The sequence below is a fragment of the Talpa occidentalis genome, unplaced genomic scaffold, assembly GCF_014898055.3.
Source record: "Talpa occidentalis isolate TD23 unplaced genomic scaffold, MPIMG_talOcc4v2.1 talOcc4.14, whole genome shotgun sequence".
NCBI lineage: Eukaryota > Metazoa > Chordata > Mammalia > Eulipotyphla > Talpidae > Talpa > Talpa occidentalis.
Genome location: NW_023601433.1, coordinates 874447 through 897212, shown reverse-complemented (window position 1 = coordinate 897212; position 22766 = coordinate 874447). Strand labels below are relative to the sequence as shown.

General features: G+C 58.6%; 1 protein-coding gene across 1 annotated transcript in view; it reads left to right on the top strand.

Annotated features, from left to right (window-relative positions):
* The window catches only part of CRTC3 (CREB regulated transcription coactivator 3), a 73539-nt gene that overhangs the window by 35364 nt on the left and 15409 nt on the right, over positions 1–22766 (top strand). Inside the window, exons 3-6 of the mRNA XM_037509922.1 lie at positions 9503–9622; positions 15690–15751; positions 17099–17161; positions 18909–19009. Coding sequence (XP_037365819.1) covers positions 9503–9622; positions 15690–15751; positions 17099–17161; positions 18909–19009 — 346 coding nt within the window. The remainder of the gene's footprint in view (positions 1–9502; positions 9623–15689; positions 15752–17098; positions 17162–18908; positions 19010–22766) is intronic.

The window sequence follows — 22766 nt, the reverse complement described above, 5'->3', positions numbered from 1 at the left end:
CCCTTGCACCACCAAGGAGGCCCTGGAGGCTGCTTCTTTGTCATGAAACTTGACCAGGAAGAAAAGGAAACACTGGGACGAGGAAGAGAAGGCTCGTCATGTTACATCAGCCCCCACCTTGGGAGAGGCTTGCGGTGGTTAAACAGTGATGGGAAGGAGGCAGTGGAAGGAAGAGGGTTGTGACCCTAGACTTTGATGACCAAGTAGTACTGAGGTGGACACAGGGCTTAGAGAAATTGGGAACATCTAGAAAGGAGTAGTTCAGTTACCGTGTTGGCACGTGTTCTCTGACTGCTTGGTTTTTCATTTTGTTGAGTTTTCCAGTCTTTTTATTTGGCTATTTTTGTGTTTTGAGAATTAGGAGAGGGAACTTCCCAGAAACTGGAATCAGATTTAGAAACATAATTAAGCACACACAGTGTGCTGCTGTTTGTGTAAACCAACAGCGGAAGTAATACACGCCCGTGTGCCGCACGTGCATCACCAGCATTTGGAAGGAGTCACAAGTAATCTGACTGCCCGCTGGGAGGTGGGGCTAGATGGGGGGTGCTGGATGTGGCCTCTTCCCCATCCAGCCTTATATTTTTATATGGTAAGAATGTAAATATATTACTTATTCAAATAATTTGATCGAAGCTGGTTGGTTATCTTTAAACAGCGGTTAGGGTCTCACCCAGCCCCACTGTGGCGTGCAGGCCTCCCCACGCCCACAAGCACTCCTGCAGTCAGCACAACCCACCACTGGCCGCAGGGAGCAGCACGGGTGTCCGGGCCCGGGAGCTGAGAATTCTGCTGGACTTGGCTACAGATTGGAGGTTCCCATGACCTCTTCCCCCCTTGGATTCAGTTATTTGTAGACTGACTCACAGAACTTGGGGAAACATTTGTTCTAGAAGGATATACGATACCGGAACGTAAGGTGCAATATGGCACTGTATTTAATAATACCCTATTGTGTATTTGAAAGTTAAGAGGCTAGATCTTAAAATTCTCATCACAAGAAGAAAAAAATTGTAACTGTGATGGATGTTTAAGTGGATTTAATGTGTTAATCATTTGAAATATATATAAATATCAAATCATGATGTACATCTGAAATTAACATGTTATATGACAATTAAACACCTCAGTAGAAAGCAAAGGCTAGAGATGAACATCCACATGGGAGAGATGGTGGGCAGGGGCCGGCCTTTCTGTGTCCTCTCGGATGTGCCTCTCTCCCAAGACCTCCAGGGAACCGCCAGCCCGAAAATGCTCCAGGTCCCGCCCTTTGGGTTCTCCAGCCGAGACTGTAATACACAGGCGTGATTGATGAAATCATGGCCCCTGGCAGGGATTCCACTCCCAGGCCCTCTCCCTCCCGGGAGGTGGTGAGGGCACCGAGAATGCCAGCCTCCTCTACTGGGCAGCCAGCCCCCCCTCATTAACATAGGACCCCTAAAATTCCAAAGATTTCAGGTGCTGTGGACCAGGAACAGTAGTAAGACCAAATACGTATTTCTTGTTATAAAGTTACAATAGCACGGCTATAAAACTGGTTTACAGGGAAGGGAGAGGAGCTGGGGCGGTGGCCGGCAGTCCCCCAGACAAGGCTGAAGCCGCCCGCCCACTGCCCTTCCCCACCAGGGCTCTCGGCCGCCCCCCTGTCGTTGCGCACTGCTCCCAGGAACCTTAACTGCCTCCAAAGAGCTCAAAATTTCCCCCAAGAACAAATACAGAAAATGAAAGAAAAAAGGCCCAGTTAAACATTTCTCTGTAAGTTGTGCTGTGGTTGGAGAGGAACTACCTGAGCTGGTGCGTTGATGATACATGTTTTCTCTCAGTCTCTAGCTTTACACCCCACGCTGGCCGCACACCCCACTGCGGAGCATCACATGATATGCGAAAATCACCTCAGAACTTTAATGTCTCCCCCAGATAATCACCTCTACTAATGATTATATTGCTGTAGCCTTTTGGGGCGGTGAAGTAAATCCCCTGAATTGAGGGATGTGTATGTTAGGGCCTGGTTAAGGGCGCCTCATCCATGTCAGCTGAGTGTCCTCTGCTGTCCTCAGAAGCTGGCTGATCCCGTCCCTCTTCCGTTCTCTGGCTGGCAGAGCATTTGGGGGCTTGCGGGGAGGCACCAATGGAGAATCAGATCCTCAGATTTGTAAGTGGTCACCTGCGGGTAACTCCCAAGGCGCCATTTGGCTGGGCGTGGGGCCCAAGGGAGCACCTCTGCTCTCCCCCCGGTGGGAGGCCTGGGAGCCTGCACCGACAGGGCCCACTACTCTCTTCACTCAGGCTCAGAAACTGAGAGGCCGCCTCCTGCCCTAGTGGTGCTGCCCCAGGTGGACAGCCCTGGGACCCAGCCAGGAGGGCCTGGCTGGGGGTGGCGGCTCTCCCCAGCCCACTGTCTGCAGGCAAAGGCAGGGACTCCCAGATCCCACGCCAAGGCTCCTCCTCAGGAGCCCTGCCAGCTTTCTGTTTGGTTGACAAAAGGAATCCAAACCAACTTGGAGTCTCCCAACAAGCAACCAGAACACTCACAGGGGGAGCACCATGAAACAGAGCCTGATCCCACGGCCGGCCGACTCTTCCGCTCCTGGTTGCCAGTTCCGCATGGAAAAGGATGATCTTACAAGGATGAATTTTTAGAAATGCTCTTCTGGGCAGACTCCCCCAAGGGCGTTTCCCTGCCCAGCCCGAGGGAAAGCATCCAGAGCAGGGCTGGGAGGGAAAGGAGCAGCTGCCTGGGAAAGTGGTCAGTTCCCAGCCCCAGGGCGGTGGCAGCGGCAGGAGGCTGGCGGCCAGGGCCCCTAACTCCGTGGTCCACCGTGACCGCAGCTGCAGGCGCCGCCTCACCAGCCCCGGGGGGTGGGGGTGGGGGGAGAGCGGCCCTGTGCGCTTTCGAGGCGAAAACAGGATGCACGTTTTGGTTTTTCTTTTTTTTTAAACTCAAAATGCTTTATTTGGAATTGCCATGTGCTGTCTTATCTAACGAAATATCCCAGATTGTTTTATTCCTTCCAGAAACATTTTCTCTGGAGACTCTTGAAGTTCTTTTGAGAAAGTTCACACTTTGTTCTTTGTGGGGAAAAAGCATCTCAGTAATGATTTTTGCTCACCACGTGGTAGAAAACTTCGCCTCTCTCTGTTTTGCATGTCTTCTGGAATTATTGGGTTGAAGCAGTCAAAAGGCACCCTAAGTTTATGACAGTAGTCAGGCTTAATTTCTCAGCATTAGGCCTTTTATTTGGAAGTTTAAAATGTGTCCAAAATGGAGAATAAAGAGCCACGTGTACTCATCACCAGCCGCACCGTCGGTCCTGTTTCATCGAGCCCCCGTCCTTACCTGCTACGGCTCCTTCTGCCCTGTGACCGCCATTATAAGCCCGGTCTCGGCCCAGGAGAATCCCACCTACGCATGCCCACACCCCACTTAGGTGCCCGCCGTCAGGCATGCATTCAGGACCTCAGGGATCCGTCATCCATCCTAATGGCGGGAGGGCAGAAAGCCTGACAGTTGTTTACCCTCCATCCAGTCACGGCCCTGCAGCACCAGAGCTCGACGGAGAATGGCACTCTGGGGAGGGTGCCCCTCACGACAGACACAGGGCACCAGGCCGCAGCAGAAACCACCTCTGGGGGCTTGTGTGACCACTTCCTGGGAGGACCAGAATATGCCACAGAGGTTTGGGGTCTGCGTGGCCTCCCGCCCACCCATCCCTGAAGATTTGAAGCTGAAATTCTTCACTTTATTATGGAAATTTTAACTTCACAAAAGCAGAGAGAATAGAATAGTAAGCCCCCCTGTAGTCATCGCCAGTTTCAATAATTTGTTAACATTTTGTCATTTAACCTCCCAGGATCATGTATCCTGGGAGCAAAACCAGTTTCGTGTCCCCAGGCCGGGGGTGGGGTGGGGTGTGTGTTGATGAATGTGTCTCACGCCCCGCTTCTATCATGTACGCGAAAGCCGGAAAACCAGGTGGGAGCAGAGCTGCCCCGGCAGGCCGCTGCGGAGCGCGGGCAGCTGCACACCGGGCCCCGCGGCCCCGAGCCTGCAGGGGGCTCGCGGACTCACCTCCCGGGCCGGGAGAGTGAGCCCCTGCACGCGGCCCCCCGGGCCCCTGGGCCCCACACTTGGGGCTTGTTAATGCTTCGTGGTTGATTTGGAGAGGTTTTTCTCGCCCAGTCCTCGTGTGGGTCTTGAACACTGTGCTTTTGTGTGTTCGGGCCTTTGCTGCCTTCAAGACTTGTCAGGCATTTTTCAGTCTTTTAGCCGAGCCTGTCTCGCCAACCAGGGGGCACTGGGTGCCGGCACTCGCCCTGCTCGTCAGGGCTGCTTTCCATTGCTCCCAGCCGAATCATGGGGTCCTTTGGGAAAGTGTGGATCCCCAGTTCAGCTGCTCAGAAAAGGGAGCCCCTCCGTGGGAAAGAACCGGTAGCCACCCACGCGGGGGGTTCAGGGCTGTGCGCGTCCAGCCGCCCTGTGCTGCTGGGCTGGTGGCCTCGCCTTGTTCCCAGGGGGCCCGCGGTGTGGGAGCTCCAGACCTTGCCCTCTGGCACGCATCTGCACCGGAGCCCACAGGCTGACACCGTGGGGGGCAGAGGTGGGGGGCAGTGGCTGGCAGGTCCAACCCCGGAGATTTGTAATGTATTTTGAATTTCTCTTTGAGTGAGACTTTTTGTCGTTGTTTGTTGGTGTGACGGAGCCTGTGACGAGGCCACGGCGTGCCCTCCGTCCTGCCAGGTGGTCAGGGGAGCTAACGTGGCCCATTGAACCTAGTGAAACATCTTGGGCCATTGTCCCCGCCCCCTCCCCATCACCAGAAACGAAGGGGGTGCTGGCTGCGGTGGAATGACCCCCAGCTGGGCTCCCTGTAGGGGCACAGGGCCCTGTGTTGGAAGGGGGGCTGTGACTCCCTTCACCCCACACCTGGAAACTCAAGGAGCTGCCCTCCTTCCCTCAGGCGAGCCACCCACCCTCCCGAGGGGAGCTCATTCCGTTCCAGGGACCAGCCTCATGTGCAGGAACTAAGGGGTGCACTGAAGGGCTGGGCACCCCCTGGGAGCTGGAGTCGCACAAACAGCCGGTGTAAGCTGACCTGGGGTGGCGTTTCCCGCCCACCTGCTGCGACCTTCTCTACTAGCTGACCTTCTGGGTGCTGCTGGGGCGGCGGGGAGGCAGGTGCAGGCCGGGTTTATGGAAGGAGTCCCAGCGGCCGAGGCAGCGCCATCCCGGGAGGCCTCGGCGGGCGCAGATGTCCGTGGACTCTCAGCTGCCAGGGAGTGACGTCCACAGAAGCCCCTGTGGGAGGAAGCAAAATGGCGGGAGGAGCCGCTTGAGGGCCCGGCCCACTCGGTTCCCAGCTACTCCTAGCTTGCAACCACAGGGTCCCCTGGACCCGCCTTGTGCGAGGCCCTGCCTGCCCTCACGGTGTTTCAGTAGATCTGCCTGTTGTGCTCCCCATTCTGTCTCTGGTGAGTCCTCTCACCCCCCATGCCTCTGGCCTGTACCCCAGTTCTTGTATGCATAAATAAAAATAAATCTTTTTTTATTTAAAAAGATTTTATTTAAAAAGATTTATTTTTATTTATGCATACAAGAACTGGGGTACAGGCCAGAGGGGCGGGGGGGTGAGAGGATTCACTGGAGACAGCGGGGACAGAACAGGCAGACAGACCGAAGACACTGCTGAGGGGAGCAGCGGGCGAGTCAGGAAAGGTCTGCCGTGCCTTGTGGGGCTCTCCCTGGCCGGCCAGGAATCGAACCTGTGCTGCAGAAGCCGCGGACAGCTTCACAACGCCGCGCTCAACCCGCTGCACCACCGGGGAGGCCCAAATAAAGAAATCTTTAAAAAAGCAAAAAATAAAAATTAAACCATAAAAATGGGTGTGTCTGGACCGACCATTTAAAAAGCAGGCGTGTGTGGTCCTTCGAGCAGCTTCTCGCAGGAGTGGGGCTTCCCCTGCCGATAGCTGCTCTTGGGCTCTAGGGGATGTCCAGGAATGCAGGTCAGTTCTGACCACCCCCGACACTGTCTGCCCAGAGACAGCCTCAGACTCTGCAGGTTGGGAGCTCTGTCCCCAAGAGCGCCCTCCGCTTCAGCCCCACCGCAAACCCAAGCCTGTGCTTCCGGCGCCACTGGCTGTAGACCAGAGGTTCCCACAACCTCCTCCTCAGCTTGCATTTCTTGGTTAGCGCATGTACGGAACGCAGGAGGCCCGCCTACCCTGTAGATGACCAACTGATTACAAAGGCTGTAACTCAAGAGCAGCCAGATGGAGGAGCCACACAAGGCTGGCCCCGGGAGGACCAGGGCAGCACCCCCGGCCCCCCAGGCCTTCACATTTTCCCAGCCCCAGGCGTTCCGAAGCCTCTCCTCTTGGGATTTTGCGGAGGCTTAGTTACTGGGGCGCGCTTGATTAACTGGGCCGCGGACACCTGAACTCAGTCTCCAGCCCCTCCCCAGAGAGCAGCCCTACCCTCTGTGTGCACCTTTGTTTCCCTGGCAACCAGTCCCCACACTCTGGTGTTTTCCCAGGGTTGCCTTCGTTAACATAACAAGAGACACCTTCCACACACCCACTACTTAGAAAATCCTGGGCTTTTGGGAGCTCTGAGGCAGGAACTTTGAATAAAGACAAATGACCAAGTATCTATTTCTTTTTTCCTTTTTTTTAAAGATTTATTTATGCATACAAGAACTGGGGTACAGGCCAGAGGTGCAGGGGCGGGGGGAAGTGAGCGGATTCACCAGAGACAGAGTGGAGAGCAGAACAGGCGGATCTACTGAAATGCACAGTTGAGGGGAGCAGCGGGGAGGCAGGAGAGGTCTGCTGCGCTGTGTGGGAAGCTCCTTGGCCAGGGACCAAACTCAGGCCTCAGGGGCTGCCCATAGCTTCATAGTGCTGAGACTTAACCCCTTGCGCCACCAGGGAGGCCCAAGCATCTATTTCTCATAAATCACAGCGTTCCGTGTGGATTCAAAGCTATGGTTAAAACCAGCAAAGGAGGGCCTCCCCGGTGGCGCAGCGGTTGAGCGCTGGGTTGCGAAGCTGCCCCAGGCTCTGCGGCGCCAGTTCGATCCCCGGCTGCTCCCCGGCCACCAGAGGAGGGTCCCACTGGCGCAACAGACCCCTCCTGCCGCCCGCTGCTCCCCTCAGCAGTGTCCTTCGGTCCTTCTGCCTGCTCTGCTCCCCGCTCTGGCTCTGGTGAATTCTCTCACCCTCCCGCGCTTCTGACTGTACCCAGTGCTTGTATAAATAAATAAATAAACAAACAAATAAATAAATCTTTAAAAAAAAAAAAACCAGCAAAGGAACAACAAACAAAAAAAGTACACAACCTTCAGGGTGCAGGGTTTGCTTCGTGTGTGTTTTAAAACAACTTAAATCCATTTGGATCACAGAACTTGAGCCCTCAGCAAGCACGGGACCGGAAGGGATGGGCGCTGGAGCCATGTGCTCATTTGTCTCGGGGACCCAGGGACTCCTTCAGCCCAAGGCCCCTAACTGAACAGTTGCTCTGACTCATTTGATGGGTAAGGCAGGTTGCCGTGGATTGGCATAAGCTCAGACACCATCGGGGCAGAACTGAAGCCAAGCCAGGGTGAGGAGAAGAAAATCCCAGGTGTAAGCAGAGACTATCCCCCCAAGACTGAGCCCAGGCAGTGGCCCAGGGTTTGGGCCGCTGGTGGCAATGCTGAGGTGAGCGTGAGTAGGAAATGGACTTGCCGCGGAAGTCGGAAGACAGGCCAAGGGGTTCTGCTTTGGGGACCCCTCTGAAGGCCCTTGTACACCCTTGCAGAGGACATCAGGCGCCAGTCCAGCAGAAACTGCCCTCAGGCGCCTAGATGGATTTTAGGTTTCCAAGTGTATTTAAGTGACCGTCGTGAACCTTTCCTTTCATCCTGGTCAAGGTCATCTGTCTCTTAACATCACGTCTCTTGTACACAGGCTCTGACAGTGAGGTGCGGCCACTCGCCTGACAAGGGCGAGTAGTCGATCGGCTCCTGGAGTCAATGGCGCACCCGTTGTCTGAGCCCGCCCGCAGCTTACCCGTCATCAGGGGTGGTTTTCTCGCAGGCCCGGGGCTGTTCCCCGCTGAGCTCGCTTCATTTTATTTTATTTTTTAAAGAATTATTTATTTATAGTAGAATTGGGGTACAGGTCAGATGCACGGGAGGATGAGAAGATTCACCAGAGACAGAGTGGGGAGCATTACAGGCAGACTGAGCAAATACACTGCTGAGGGGAGCCGCGGGCGAGACAGCAGAGGTCTGCGCGCCATGTGAGACCCTCGCCGGCTGGTTGGGATTGAACCGGCGCTGCAGAGGCTGCGGGCAGCTTCACAGCCGGCGCTCAACCACCTGCGCCACCAGGGGAGGCCCGGCTCTCTTCATTTTAGGAGACAGTAGATTTGGGCTGGGAAGTCGCTTGGCGCTGTAAAGCGGAATTAGCCCAGACATTTTCTCAGCCCCCGGGAGAAATAGGAGTGATTCCCAAATCCAACAGAAAATTCACGCTCGCAGAGAAGTGGTGCTCGGGTCTGTGCTCCAGGAGGCTCCCGGGAAGGCAGCTCCGTGCAGTTCCTCCCCCGGCGCCCGGCTGCTTTGTACACGCAGCCGTCTCCTCGGGAGCGATGCTTGGCACCTTCCGCGAACGTCTCCTGCGTAACGTTGTACACCTGTTGCCCCGTAGCGTGAGCTATAGTAGTTCACCCCAGGATTTGGACTTTGGCAACCAAAAAGTTTGTCCTTGCTGCTGCCAACCTCAGAAATACTAAGAATGCAGCCCAGGTGTCCCTTAACAAAGGACTTTGTGTTTGCCGGCCCTGGGTTTATCTTGACTCTGTTTTGCTTCCACTCATACGACTCCGGGAATGACAAGCTGCAAGCACTCTACCTGCAGTGGGTACTGGGGTTCTTTTTTCTCTCCCTAACTCGGGGCAGCGAGTCAGTAAAGCAGCCTGGTCTGGGCACAAGCGGGCGTCCGCCAGAGAGCACCGCTCGGTTTCGGCCGGGACTGCCACGTAGGATCTGGGACCAGGGTACCCAGAGTGCTCTGTTTTTGCTGGAAGCCCCAAATCTGAATTTTCAAAACATTGTCAAGTCCATTAAAACATTAAAAAGACATTATACGGCAGACATCGCCCACCGCCTGCCACAGGCCGCGCTGTTCTGCAGGCCGGCCTGAGTTTCTGTTTCTAGATGCTGTGGCCACTCAGCTGGCTGCCCTCCTCCCCGGGGCCTCGCTTACACTTCGGGGTGCACCGGGTTTCTGGGACGTGACGAAGGACTCCACGTTTCCCCGACTCTGCACCTCCCGCGGGGACAGCTTCTGAAATGCCCTTCTGTCAGCTTCACCTCAGCACGCCAGGCGCCGTCCCCCTCGTTCCGACGGCGCAGAGCCGCGCTCGTGCCCCAGCGGCTCACGTGCACCCCAGCCGCCGTGCTCGCAGGGGGGCAGCCTCGGGTCACGGGTCACAGCCCCTCTTCCTTTCTCTCTGCAGCCAGCGTTTCACCCGGCGGACAGCGTGCGGGGAACCCGCCACCACGGGCTGGTGGAGAGACCGTCCCGGATCCGCTTCCACCCCATGCACCGGCGGCCCGGGGACAAGCCAGGGCGGCAAATATCCTTTTTCATCGTCTGAGGGGGGAGGAGATTGAAATGTCTGAAAGGCTTTCGGGATTTATCTTCCTGCGATTCCCCTTTGACCTCAAACTCTTCTTTTTATCTGATGAGTGGAGGCAATAAAAAGGAGTGAGCTGGAAACTAGCCACCTCTCTGCAGCCAGAATCTGGGGATTGTCGTAGGTGTTCATGAAAGCGTTGACAAAGTTCACCCGCGCAGCGCGGGCCCAGCTCCCGGCCCAGCCCCGCGCGAGCTTCCTCGTGTTCTCAGCTTTCCGCCAGAGCCACGCGGGGTGTGACGCTGAGCCTGGTGGGCTCAGATGTGGCCTCGCGAGCCAGAGCACGTGCGCAGCGCCCGCCGCGGCGCCCCGGCCTGCTCCGGAAGCCTGGAGAAGACGTTTCGTGTATTTTCTGCCGCAGGGGCCCAGACTCAAATGACACTGACACACGAGGCTGCTGCCTGGGGAAGGTCTGAGGCAGGGCCGCTCGGCGGAGGTGGGGGGGGGAGGCCCGGAACGGGGACCGCTGGGCGGCCAGCCTTGGCGTGGCGGACTTCGGGGGTCCGTTGCAGGGCTGAGCTTCGTGGGCGAGGACGCGGGATGAGCGCGCTCTCTAGGCTCTTCCCCCTCTTCCCCGCCTGCGGGGCCTTTCCGGAGCTGACTCCCGAGGTGGGGGCAGACCTGCTTTGCAAGCCCAGACCAGAAAGCTGGGGGAGGGCGCCTAGGCCAGGCGAGCCTTGCCAGGCCAGACACCGCCTGGGCGGGTCGGGTATCATGTGGTGTGGGTGCCTCCCCGGGGCTGGGTTTGTAGCCCCTGTTCCCCACCGGCCGCGGAGGAGCCCACTCCCGGGGGCTGTGCCACCCCTCCAGCCGACTCCCCTGCCTGGGCCCCTCCCACACCTCCAAGTCCAGACCAGGCAAGGGAGGGGGCGGCAGGGGTACCTGGAAACCTCTACTTTTGCCCTGAAGCTGCTCACATTTTTTTTTTTTTTACCTCTTTGGAGGCAAAGGGAACCAGCCTGGGAGTGTTTGTTTCTCCCTCCCTTCGCCCCAGGGTGCTCGCTTTGATCCCCTCCGATGCCCTGACCTCCCTTTGCTGTGGGACCACTACTAGGCAAAGTGGGAATGACAGGGGTCTGAGAACCTGCTCTGGAATGTGCGGGCCTCTCCATGGCCTCGGGAGGGGACGGGCGAGGGGACAGGCGGGCGGGTTCTGCAGCCTCACTGTGGGTGAGCGGTGCCTCCCGTGTGTCTGAATTGCTTGGAATTTTCAGACTTAAGACTGTGCATGTCTTTGCTTCATGTAGCAGTGTGCGTTTTCCTCGTACCTCAATTACCTGTTTCTTCAGGTGTTCTCTGAATATTGTAGTGTGTGTATGAATGGAGTGTGTTAGGTCCTAAATATAAACATGGACTCGCAGCTTTTTTAAACAAAGGAGTGACTTAGGAGAGGACATGGAAGGACAGTGGCAGAGAGGAACGATCAATCACTTAAAAGAAACTTCAGTATCTAATAGTGTCAGGCACTGTTTTAGATGCTGCAGGTGTCAGGTGAGCACAACCTGGCCCCGGCCGGCTGTCAGGCTGCTTGTAGCTCACAGGAGTCAGCAGACGCCTGCCCATGGCCCTCGGGCTGCCGGCGCTCCTAGGGGGGCACCTGAACCACGTAGGCGTCCTGGAAGAGAGCCAGCCCCGGAGGGCAGGGAAAAGGAGCGCATCCTTTCCATGGCCCTGGACAGAGCCCTCCGCTGCCCCAGGAGTTCTTCTAGGCCCAGGGGACCCCCCAGTGAACGAGACAGAGTGCCCTGGGGAGCCCCAGCAAGCACAGCGCTACAGCGAGATCCCGGGAAGTGACTCGGGGTGGCTCTGCGCCATGCGGAGGCCGAGGCGGCTGACAGGCACCAGGCAGGGGCAGCACGTGCAGACCCGGGAGGGCGCCGAGTCCGGTCACCCTGCCGCCTTCAGCTGACCTATGGTTGGGACCCGCGCGTGTGGCCTGGTACATAGGTCGGCTGGTGCGAGCAAGATAAAGCAGGCCGGCACCCAAGGGAGGAGAGCGAATGGTCCGCAGACCCAGCAGAGCCAGTGCTGGGGCACAAGGCATCTCTCCGTTCTCTGCTGGGGCCCCTGATTGGGTTCTGGGGCTGCACGGGCCCCGGTGCAAGGGCACAGTTGGGGCAGGCCTGCCTGGGGCCAGTGGCGGGTATCCTTGGAGGCGTCGGGGGACCCCGGGACCAAGGGGCCAAGCTGCCTATCAGCAGCGATAGGCTCTTACGGCGGCTGTTGTGACGTCGTGGCCTCTTGTCGCGCTGATGTGAATCTTTGTTAGAACAAAGAGAAAAATACATTTAGGTTCTCTTCCTGTAGCTGTTTATTGGCTGGCATGTTAGTCTAGGACGGGCAGCTTGGCTTCGGCAGGGACTCAGGACTCTGTCCTGTGGTAGCGACCTCAGCTAAGTGGGCGTTGCTGAGCGAGCTTCCCCCAGAGTGGGCGGCCGCAGCAGCAGGGCTCTGGCGCGGGGAGATCCCGCTGCCGGGCGCCGGCACCGCAGGGAGGCCACGCGGGGCTGCGCTGATGCCTCGCCGCGGCACCCACAGGCTGGGGCGGTGGCGGCCACCCCGGGCTGCCCAGACAGCGGCTCTTCTGCCTTTCAGCCCCTGCGCGTTCCTTCCGGCTCTCTCGCCGCACTCCGGGGCCGCTGCCGACACCCTCAGTGAATTTCTTAACCTTTAACACATGTTTACAGCTCACGGAGTGTCTCAGATCTGTGGGGGATACACCGGGAAAAAAGGCACCCCACTGAGGACTCCCTCCTCTGAAAGAGAGGTGTTTTAAAACATTTGTTTATTTATACAAGGACCGGGGTACGGTGGGGGGGGGGCGGTGAGAGGATTCACCAGAGAGAGTGGGGAGCAGAACAGGCAGACTGACGAAATCCACTGCTGAGGGGAGCAGCGGGGAGACAGGAGAGGTCTGCCGCGCCATGTGGAGATCTCCCTGGCCAGCCGGGAATTGAACCCGTGCTGCAGAGGCTGCGATAGCGTCACAGCGCGGCGCTCAACCCGCTGCGCCACCAGGGGAGCCCAAAGGGAGGCGTTTTCAAAGAGAAAAACAAATGATTTGAAAGTCTGATTTGTGTCCCCAGCAAGAGGGGCGCGCCGCGCCAGGATGTGCAAGAGCAGCAGGAAAGGGGCCCGGGCCGCAGGGGTCAGGGCGCTGTCCCTGGGCTGGGCCGGGCGTGGGCTCTTCTGAGAGGCGGCTCTGGGGTTGGAGCAGCACCGCGAGCCACCCTCGTCAGCTCACATCTGGGCTTCGAGAAGCTCTGCACCTAAGAGACTTCTCCCTCTAGCCTGCGCCTCCGAGCGCGCTTGACCACCAAACCTGACTCTCACACTAGAGGTTTCCAGCTCAGGACGAGGAGGTCCTGCCCCCAGAGTCTCCCGGGGGAGATGTTCTGACCTCAGAGCGCCTCGTGCAGGTCGGTGTTAACTCGCACGCAGGGACGCAGGAGGGCGGTTTCTGCTGAACCCAGAAAGGTCTTGGCGAGGAGCCCCATCGCACAGTGGACGGAGATGAGCCTGGCAGGGTTCTTGGGGTGAAGGGCCGAGTAAAGTGGTGATGAGACATGCTTGAGAAACTGGGGAGGGCCGGCGCCCCACATGACCCCGCGCCCATCTGGGTGACTGGCTGCGAAATCCACGCCAGCTCAGTTCCCCCGCCAGCTGCGGGGAAGGCCCCAGCAGCGCCCCCCCCATCCCAGCGGGGTCCGAGGGGAGGAGGGCTGCCGGCAGAGCCTGGAAGAGAAGCCACGGCCCACAGGCCAGCAGAGGAGGCAGGCGGGACTGGCCCTCAGGGTCTGCGGCCTGGGGCTCCGCCCACACGTGTCCGCTCTTACCAGCAAAGGAGCTGCTGCCTTCCTCTGAGGAAGGGTGAGTCAGAACGCGCCCTCCAGCCTGTCGAGGATTTTGCGGGAGCCTGAAGAGAAGGGCCTCCCTCGGCAGGGCCAGAGCCCCTGGGTGGCGCCCCCCACGTGTGGCCGTGGCCTTGGGAAGAAGCACAGGTGTGGGACGAGCGGCGGATTTTGGAGCAACTTGTGATGAGGAGCCACGCGGCAGCTGGAAAATGGCCGGGGTCCACCACCTCAGGTGGGACCTGGCGGCCGGTGCGGCGAGAGACTGCTCTGGAGACAGCTGGGGGCTGACCGTGACCGTGGGCCCAGCAGGCCCGCGCGTCTCTGGGCACCCCACCTGCCGCCAGCCTGTGTTGGTTGTGTGCTGCCTGGCACTCCGTAATTCTGAGTTGCTGCTCCCCCCACCGCCCTGTGAGAGCAAGGCATGCAGATGTGGCCCCGGAACTTGGGGAACATCAGCCATGCAGGCTGCGGAGGAGGAGCCGGCGGGAGCCGAAAGGAGTGCCTGGGCCCGAGCCGAAAGGCCCCCGGTTGCCCCACGGGGAGGCCAGGGCTGCCCGATAAGCCCTGTGGTGCTGCTCTTCACGTGCCGGCTGGCAGCTGACGGGCCTCAGCGTGTCTGTTAGATTCAGTGGGCGGTTCATGTGTACCCGTCCCTTCGGCTGGTATTTGGGGTCTTCCGAGTGGTGAGGTGATTAAAGCCACGGGAAGTTTCCTGACATCTGCAGAAGAACAAATAAACCCTTTCTCGTCCTTCTGTGGGGCTCCTCTGTGAGCTTCGGGCTTCCGTGGTTCTCTGGATGCTGCAATGTGGGCGGGTGCCCGTTACGTGAGCTGTGGCTGCGGGAATTGAGACACCAGAGGTCTGCGCACTCTCGATGCCTCGGCGTACTTGTGCTAAGACACCTTGGCATCCGCTGCATTTTCATGCAGAAGGAAGGCAAGATCCGAATCCCAGCCTTGCCGCTCTGGCTGCACCACAACCCCCGCCGGGCCACGGGCAGCCGGTTCGGGAAAGCCTGGTTCTGCTTCCTGATTGTACCATTCAGGGTGGAGGTTCATCAGGGTGCAGGAAAGAGAGGGGCAGCTTGGCCGCGGGGCTGGTGTCTCCTCCCTGACGCTCTGTCCCTGACCGCAGCGCTTGCTCCTCTGTCCCTGCTGCCTAACAGCCGCCGGTGCCCCGGAAAAGTCTCTCTCAAAAATATCTGCATTGGCCCAGATTCAGATTAAGAAATAAGATAACCGGCCAGGCCGCACCCAGCACACAGAGCGAACTTGTGTTCATAATGCCGCTCCTGGCAGAGTAACCGTTTCCAGCTAAACCATGACGGGCTTTCAGCGCCCACGTTTCACGGCTGCCAGACCCGCACGCTCCCCGGCCCAGCCCAGGCCCGAGGCGCAGGCCTTCCCCACCAAGGCGCCTTTTCCTCCCGAGCCCACGGGGACGGAGCCTCCTTGTAGGTGGACCAGGGACGCTTCTCTAGCAGGAGAGTAAAATGATTAAAAATGTTTTAAGAAAAAGACTGTCCTTTGGGTGCGAGTAGCTGAGGCAGCCATATCAGCCCACCCTCAGCTTGTGTGGTGAGTGCGGCGGAGCTTCCTCCGCAGGAGCGGCCCCAGCAGCTGGAAGCGCTCGCTCGTGGGCCGTGAGGGGCACAGGCTTCCTCACAGGGAGGCCGACGTTTCCCCACAAACCTGACGCTGCTCACTTCTGGTTATAAGTAGCTGGAACCCTCTTGAGAAAAGGAAGTTCATTGACTTATGTCACCGGGAGCCCAAGGGCCAGATCCGGGCAGGAAGCAGCACCCCCGGGGAGTGCCTTTCCCGTGGTGGGACCCCCCACTGCCTCGGTGGGGGAACACCCTCTTCCCCTCAGAGCACTCCCTGGTCCCGGGCGGGGAGGCCCACAGCCCGGCCGCCCCACCTGGCCGGGGCGGGGGGCAGAAGGTGATGCTGGGCAGGCATGCAAGATAAGCGACACCCGCGGGAGCCCCGCGAGGCCACCCTGTTCAGAAGACTCGAAGGAGCTCCGCAGAGCGAGTGCTGCGGGCGAGCTGGGGAGGGGCCCGCGGGGAAGGCGGCCAGGTAGGAGCGCCTCGGCCGCCTCACTCTGTGTCCCCGGCCATTGGAGTGTTTTCCTTTATTGAAAACCCTACTACGACGGCGGCGCGCTCGGAGCCGGCTACTCCTCGCAGCCCCTGGACGAGAGCTGGCCGAGGTGAGCGAGCCAGGCGCGAGGACAGGGAGGGCGGGGGTGGTTTCGGGAGGTTTCGCTTTACTTCATCCACCTCGAGACTGTTTTAGAAATTTGTGCTATAAAGCAGAGGATCTTGTTTTCTCTTATAAAATACGTGTGATGCCTACGTACAGCCCTGGGCTTATGTGAAAATCTAAAATGAAATTATTTAAAAATGGGAAAACTTAATATTTCTTTTTCAGATTTTTAGTTTCATTTTCAGGTTACATTTTTGCCCCCTATGTGTACATGTTCTACTGAACTAAAAAAAGGCCTTTTTAAAACCAAATAGAAGCACATTCGAGCTGCTCTGAGTTGGCCTCTTCTATTTGAGGACTGGAAACACCTAAACTGCTGAAGGGAACAAGAGCCCCTAAAATGGTCATTTTTATAGTGACTTTGCTTTAGCGTCTCAGTATTTTTGTACGTGGCGTACACGGGCACGGGCAAAAGGAGGGGATGCTTCTGAGTGTGGAGGGAGGCAGAGAGTCAGGTTCACCGGCCAGACTGCCCAGGCTGCAGGCCGTGGTGCGGCCCAGGCCTGTCACCGAGGAGGCCTTTGCCGTGCACAGAATGTTCCGGTCTCCAAACCCTTTAGTCTGGGTTGTGGCCTAGTCCCCACTGTTCTCTGGGCAGGTGCTGGCCCAACACTTAGCGTGGACAGTGTAGTCAGGACCTGGGAAGGTGGGTACAAAGATGGGGAGGAGCTGCCCCGACCTCCGGCGGGTTTTCAGCCGCCCTCGAGAATCTTGGAGTCCAAGATGGTAAGGTGAATTTGTTTTAGATCATAAAAGAGGACTCCAAACTGGTGTGTTAAAAAACTGTATCCAAGACAAAGTGTCTCAAGCTTTCCAGGGAGTGGGACTAGGCAGGCTCGTTCCCGCAGGCTGGAGGGCCGTGCGCAGGCGTCTCGGGGGATGCAGAGTCGCGTGTCCGGAGCAGCACGGGTGGTGGGCGCATCAAGTAAGACCTCACATCTCCCAGAGAGCGACAGTCACAGATCTGAAGTATTTCGGGGGGCACCCAAAGGTGCTTGTTTGCCCAGAAAAAAGCAAACACAAGGACACCCCCTGTGCCAGCTTGCTTGTCATGCTCTTGGGGACCCGTGGTGGCTTTTACCATGGAAGTTTATGGGGACATCAGAGGTTGTGGGACTGGGGAGGTCGGTCACCCCGTCCCACCTCACGTTAATGCTGAGCAAGGCCCGGAGCGCCCCTCCTGAGGCCAGCGGTTGGGTGAGTAAATGAGCCATTTGTCAAACCCAGGCCTGGGGTTCGCCTTTGCTCCCCCGGGATTGAACTTCTTTTTATGTTATTCTCGTTTTTAAAGGCAGCAGCCACCTTGGAAGGAAGAAAAGCACCCTGGGTTCCGGCTAGCGTCTGCACTTAACAGGTACGTGCCTTGTTTCCTGTAGAGATGTTCAGGCGGCGCCAGCCCCTCGTCTCCAGCGTTGCGTGTGCTGCCCAGTCGTGGGGGCGCGTCCTGTCCGCTGCTGTCTGCAGGAGAGGGGCTAAAGGAGCTAACGTGTGGTCTGAGCGGGCCGGCTTGCCTCTGTGACCTTGAGCAGGTGGTTAACATCTGTATTCCTCAGTTGACTCACTGGGAGAAGGGAGGTGACAGTGCCCGTGTGGGTGGGGAGGGCTGAGTGAGAGCTGAGGGATCCTGGGAGGCCGGAGGGTGAGCTGTCGTCCCTCCGGAGGTACGTGCATCCTTTCGCCCCGGTAACCCCTCCCAACGACAGCTGTCGTTTCCTCGGGGGTTAAATGGCTTGACAGGGCCGCTGAGCTAATATGTAGTGGGACCGGGATTAAAAGCATCAACAAAACACTTAAGATACAAAGCGCAAAATTTTAAAACATACACAAAAGAGAAAAGAGTGGTGAGAGGCCCTTGTGCCCAGCCGTCAGCTTCGGGCCTCGCAGCCCTCTGCCAGCCTCGTCGCCTCTCCCGGCCCCGCCCCAGCTGCACGAGGCACTGTACCTGCAAAGGTCTCTAACCAGGTAGGACTGATAAGAGCCTTTTTAAAAAGACTTAACCTCACGGCCACTGTTACCCTTAACCACAGCAGCGGCGATCCTTTAGTGTTCGCTGACACCCAGCCGCGTCCGCGTTTTCCCAGCAGTCTCTCTGCCTGTGATCGCGGCGCTCAGCCTGAGTGCGTGAGGAGCTGGAATCTGGGGCCCGCCCCACTCGCAGGCAGTGCCGCCCTACGCTGGGCTCCGGCACCGCCCGGACCGGCCCCAAGGGGTAGTCAGACTCATTTGAAGTTGCTCACAAGTTTTTTTTGCAGCAGACAGTTGGACCTTTGGGTGAGATATGCACATAATCATCTCTTATTGGAGTCTCTGGGAGAATCCAGTGGTTCCCCAACCTTTTCTCTCCTGTTCTTTGCCAGCTCAGAAACAGCTGAGCCCCTCAAAGGGCGCTCGTGTGAGTGATCCTGATCTTTATCTCCTGATGTCAGAAATTAAATTGATTTATAAGAGATACCATTACTGCATTTAAACGTAACAAAGGGGAAACCAACCCATTACACGTTAACATAAATAATGTCTTTTAAAAAGAAATAGTTACATTTTCTAAAACAAACAAAAAATACTGAGGAGAGTGATGTTGCTGTAGCTTTCACAACCCCTGGGAGCAAGCAGGCGTCTGCTCGGGCACCGAGCCTGGGGCGCCAGCAGCCTGAGGCCTCTGAGCCAGAGCGCAGGAGCCCCGGGGCAGGGCGAGTCGGCCTCCTCCGGAAGGTGCTCTTGACCTTCCTTCTTGCCCATGAGTTTGAGAACCGCTGCTCTGAGAAGCGCTTCCCACAGGAGCAGGTATTCTCAGGCGGGAGGTGTAGGGGAGGCTGGGCACGGTGTGCTTCTGGGGTTCGAGGAGCAGGGGCGAGCCCAAGGCCACCTCGTCGACCAGGATCATGATGTCAGCTTCGCAGTTCGAGGCTATTGAGCCTCCTGGGCCGTGCAGTCCTCAGAGGCTGTTACTGGTGTGAGGGGCGCAGGTCGGTCCAAGCCCCTCGTCTGACGGATCGCAACTTGTTCGTTCTTGCCCCCCCTCCTGCTGGTAATTTGCAGCGAAGAATCTCGCATTTCCACTAAGGAAAAATAAATTTCAGCCAGATTCTCTCCTCCCCCCTTAGGACCAATTCTGACTCCGCTCTTCACACGAGTGCCCTGAGCGCCAAGCCGCAGGACCCCTACGGAGGAGGAGGCCAGTCGGCCTGGCCCGCTCCATACTTGGGTAAGGCTCGGGGCCCGGCCTCGCTTCTCCTGTCGTGCGGAAACCGAGAGAGACTCAGGCCGTGCTGCTTCCCGGTGCGGTGTCTCGGCCGAAGCCACTGGCGGGGGGAGTGTGTGATGACACGAGCAGCGCCTGCGCTGTGCTGCCCCAGCCGCCGGCTCCGCAGACCCCGCGGGCGGGGGCCTGAGTCGTTCCAGAGGGGCTCCCGGCAGCCTCCTGTGCCGCCCCCTCCAGCCTGTTGTGTGCCGGCCTCTCTGAGGGGCCGCCTTCCATGCAGGTGTGAACAGAAAAGGCCAGAAGTGACGTGGAGCTCAGGGTCACCCTTTCGGCAGACAAGAGCAGGCAGCCTCTTTCTGCAGGCCTCTGTCAGTTACTCCTGAACCCCCAGCAGGGGCTGAGGGACCACCCCCACCCCCACCCGGGGCAGCAACACTGGACCAGCCTGCCCAGGAGGAGTGCTGGGTCGGCCTGAAACGCCAGCCCAAGCAGAGGAGGCGGCGCTGCGGCCCCACGCGCCTGCCTTCTCGTCCCCATCCTGCTGGTCAGGCTGTCGTCCCACCTCCTTGGCCAGGGTAAGGGGTGGAGGGAGGCCGGAGCCCCTGGGATGGGCGAGGCCTGTCCACCAGGCTGCTTCCTGAGCACCCTCTGCCCTGCGTGAATCCCTGGGGCACCTGAGCCCCAGGAAAGCCCAGGTCTCCGATGGGCCGAGGGAGCTCTGGTTCTGGCCCTCGCCTGCCCCCTCCCCCCTCACCATCCTCACACTGTCAGCCTCTGCACCCCCAGGGCCTCTGCTGTTCCATGCGGAGTACGGCTGCCTCTCCGGGATACTGGACAGCGCCCTCCGCTTCCCTCCCCTCGCCAGCCCGGAGCCACCCCGACCTTGCCCAGCCTGGCCCTCGCTGAGGGGGGCGTGGGGGCGGGACTCCGAGGTGAGCGCAGCCAGCGGGCACACGACACCCTGTCCACGGGCACGCCCCTGGTGCTGGGGCTCAGGCCCTGTAGGCAGGGGCTCCGTGGCCCATCCCACCTGCAGGCTGACTTGGCCAGCCTCTAGGACGAGGTGTCTGCTCTTGAGAAAGGGGAGTAAGTGACTCTCTGGCCAAGACAGTACCAGCTTTTCTGGTTTCCTTTGCTCTTAGACTCTCTGGAGCCCGGGTGGCCCCTGTGCCTTCCGAGGCGCGTGTCGCGGCCCTGTTTGCTTGCACAGGGGGCGGAGGTCATACCGCCACCGAATTTGTTCCCTGGGTCCAGGTCAGAGGTGACTACACTGGCCTGGATGGTTGTGTTTGTAGCGCGTGGCTCCCCCGGACAGGCTCAGGGCCGCCTGTGCCATTACCCTGTGGGCGGGGGTGCCAGGGCTGGGGTGGGCGTGGAAACAGCACCCACCAACCAGAGTGTGGGGCTGCTACCTGTGGCCAGGTCTTCACTGCCGGGCTCCAGGGGTTACCCTGGAGCCAAAGAAAGAGCAGCTCTGAGCCTCAGCCGCCCCTCGGCCTGGCCTCGCAACAGGGCCCAAGGCCTGAGGGGCCAGGAAGTCCTCAGTAACTGAAGTGGGGCACCTTTGGGCCCCTAAGCAGAGGAACAGAAGTGAAGAGTGAGCTGCTGACGGAAGCCCCCAGCCAAGAACGAGGCTGCCTCAGGGACGCGGAGCAAGGAGGGGTGGAGCGGGCCTGGGCCCAGAGAGTCGTGGAGCTGGTGGAGGCGCGCGGGCGGGCGGGCCACGGGCCCCGGAGCAGGGCGCTGTGGGCGCGGGCACCCTCTCAGCTGGCCGTTGGGACGGCGCCCGCGCGCAGGCCAGCGCGCCGAGCCCGAGACACGTCCAAATATGGATGTGTTTACACGGGAAAGCCGGCGTGTTTAAAATAGGACCCAGGTCTCCAAGGATAGGAATTATTTCTGGAGAATTATATTTGTCGGTGGGAGCTGTTTTGAATAGTTTCATGTATTTTCCCCCGTCGTTCATTAAGTTTTTCGTTTTCTTTCCTTTTGGATTTTTAAAATATCAACTCGCTTTGCAAAAAGGTATTTCTTTTTATAGGACTAACCAAATAAAGATTTAAAAAGCGATGGGAAAATGTATTTGAGGCCCAGAATTGGGCTCCGCAGCAGAAGCCAGAACAGCCGAGCCTTCCTGGGAATCTCTCCCGAGATAACGGCGCAGCCCCGGCTCCCACGATGGGGGGATGCGGCGCCTCCGCTCTGGCCGCGCGACCCAAACCCTGCGCTGAAACGTGGCTGAGCCCAGAGGTAGCCATGGTCGCCTCATGGTAGCTGCGCTGCGGGGCGGCGGGCGTAAAGGACAGAGAATGGACCATCACGCAGAATTTCTGGATTTCTCTTGTTGGGTCTCCACCTCCACCAAGTGTCCCTCCCGGCAGCACATGGACTGCAGCTCCACTCATGGGCGGCGGGCTGTGCCCCCGTGACTCCTCCCTGTCTATCTGGGGGCGTCTGGGCAAAGGGCGTGGGGGGCAGGGTGCTGTGGCCGCCGGCCCCTCCAACCAGGTCATTTCCAGTTCCCAGGCCTGGGAGTGGCGCACACGACCCCGGCGCTCCTGTGATGGGGCTTCCTAGAACAGACATGTCCCTGCCCTGTCCCCCGAGGGATGATGCGAGCCTTTCCTGTTTCCAGACGTCCCATCACAGCGTGTTCCTTTTTATTTTTAACCGCTCAGTCATGGTTGTGTCCTAGGGTATTTTTTATCTGGTGGTAAAAACCCAGGCCAAATGTTTGGTTCTCTGTGAGCTAGCGTGGCAGTTGGGGCACTGTCCACTCGCCACCTGCACTCACAGGGGCTGGTATCGAGTGCCCCCCACTCCCGCCCCTGCACTCCCTGCGGCCTCTCCGGCCAGGTTCATGCTGCTGGGCCTTCTCCTCCCAGTCTGCCCCAGGCTCTGCCATGAGGACTCCCCTAAAGCTTAGCTGTAGCCCCTGTCACTTCTCTAACCAAACCCTGCTCTTCCCTCCAATGGCCAGGTTATGGCAGACCCTCCAGCCCAGCCTGGCCCACCCCCCCATGCGAGCCACTGGACTGTGCACCCCCCTCCCCGGTCCTCATCCTCCTCCTCCTGTGTCCCTCTTCCCTCCTGACTTCACACTGGAGCATCTCCCTCAGCCTTCTTCCCAAGGGGCTGCGTCTCTCCAGGCTCAGCAGGTTGGACGCTGGAAGCCCCGCAGGCCAGATTCCAGGCCCAGTGCTTACTAGCAGTGTGCTCTCGGGGTGACTAGCACCCTCTCAGCCTTGCCATGCGAAGAGGTGAGCCTGCCAGAGGCCTGGTGCTAGGTCAGTAAACAGTGACATTTTAATAGCCTCGCCCTGCTGCTGTTCCTATTCCCTCTCACTGCTTCCTTGGGTGCCACCTCCTCCACGAAGCCCTCCCTTCTGGCAGGGGAGGTGGCACTAACAGGATGCCCTGGGGGCCTGCTCCCCACCCAGGCAGTCTCAGCCTCTGCACCTCGTCCCTAATGTTCTCCTGCCCACACCATACCCCCCTTTAGAGTGTTAAGTCCAAGCCTCTGCAAGACTGGCCCAGTCACCTCTGAGGTGACTATGTTACAGGGCAGGGAGAGGGGCAGCCCAGACCCCACAAACCTGCCTGCTCTACATAGGTTCTGCCATCCGCCGCATCAGCACAAAACATATGAGATTTTAATGGGAAGGAACTTTAATACAATTAGGAAACAACACAGGAAAGGCAGAGAACAGTTTCTATATCCAGCACCCAGAGTGACCCGTCCCCTTGTGGTAAAAGTCCA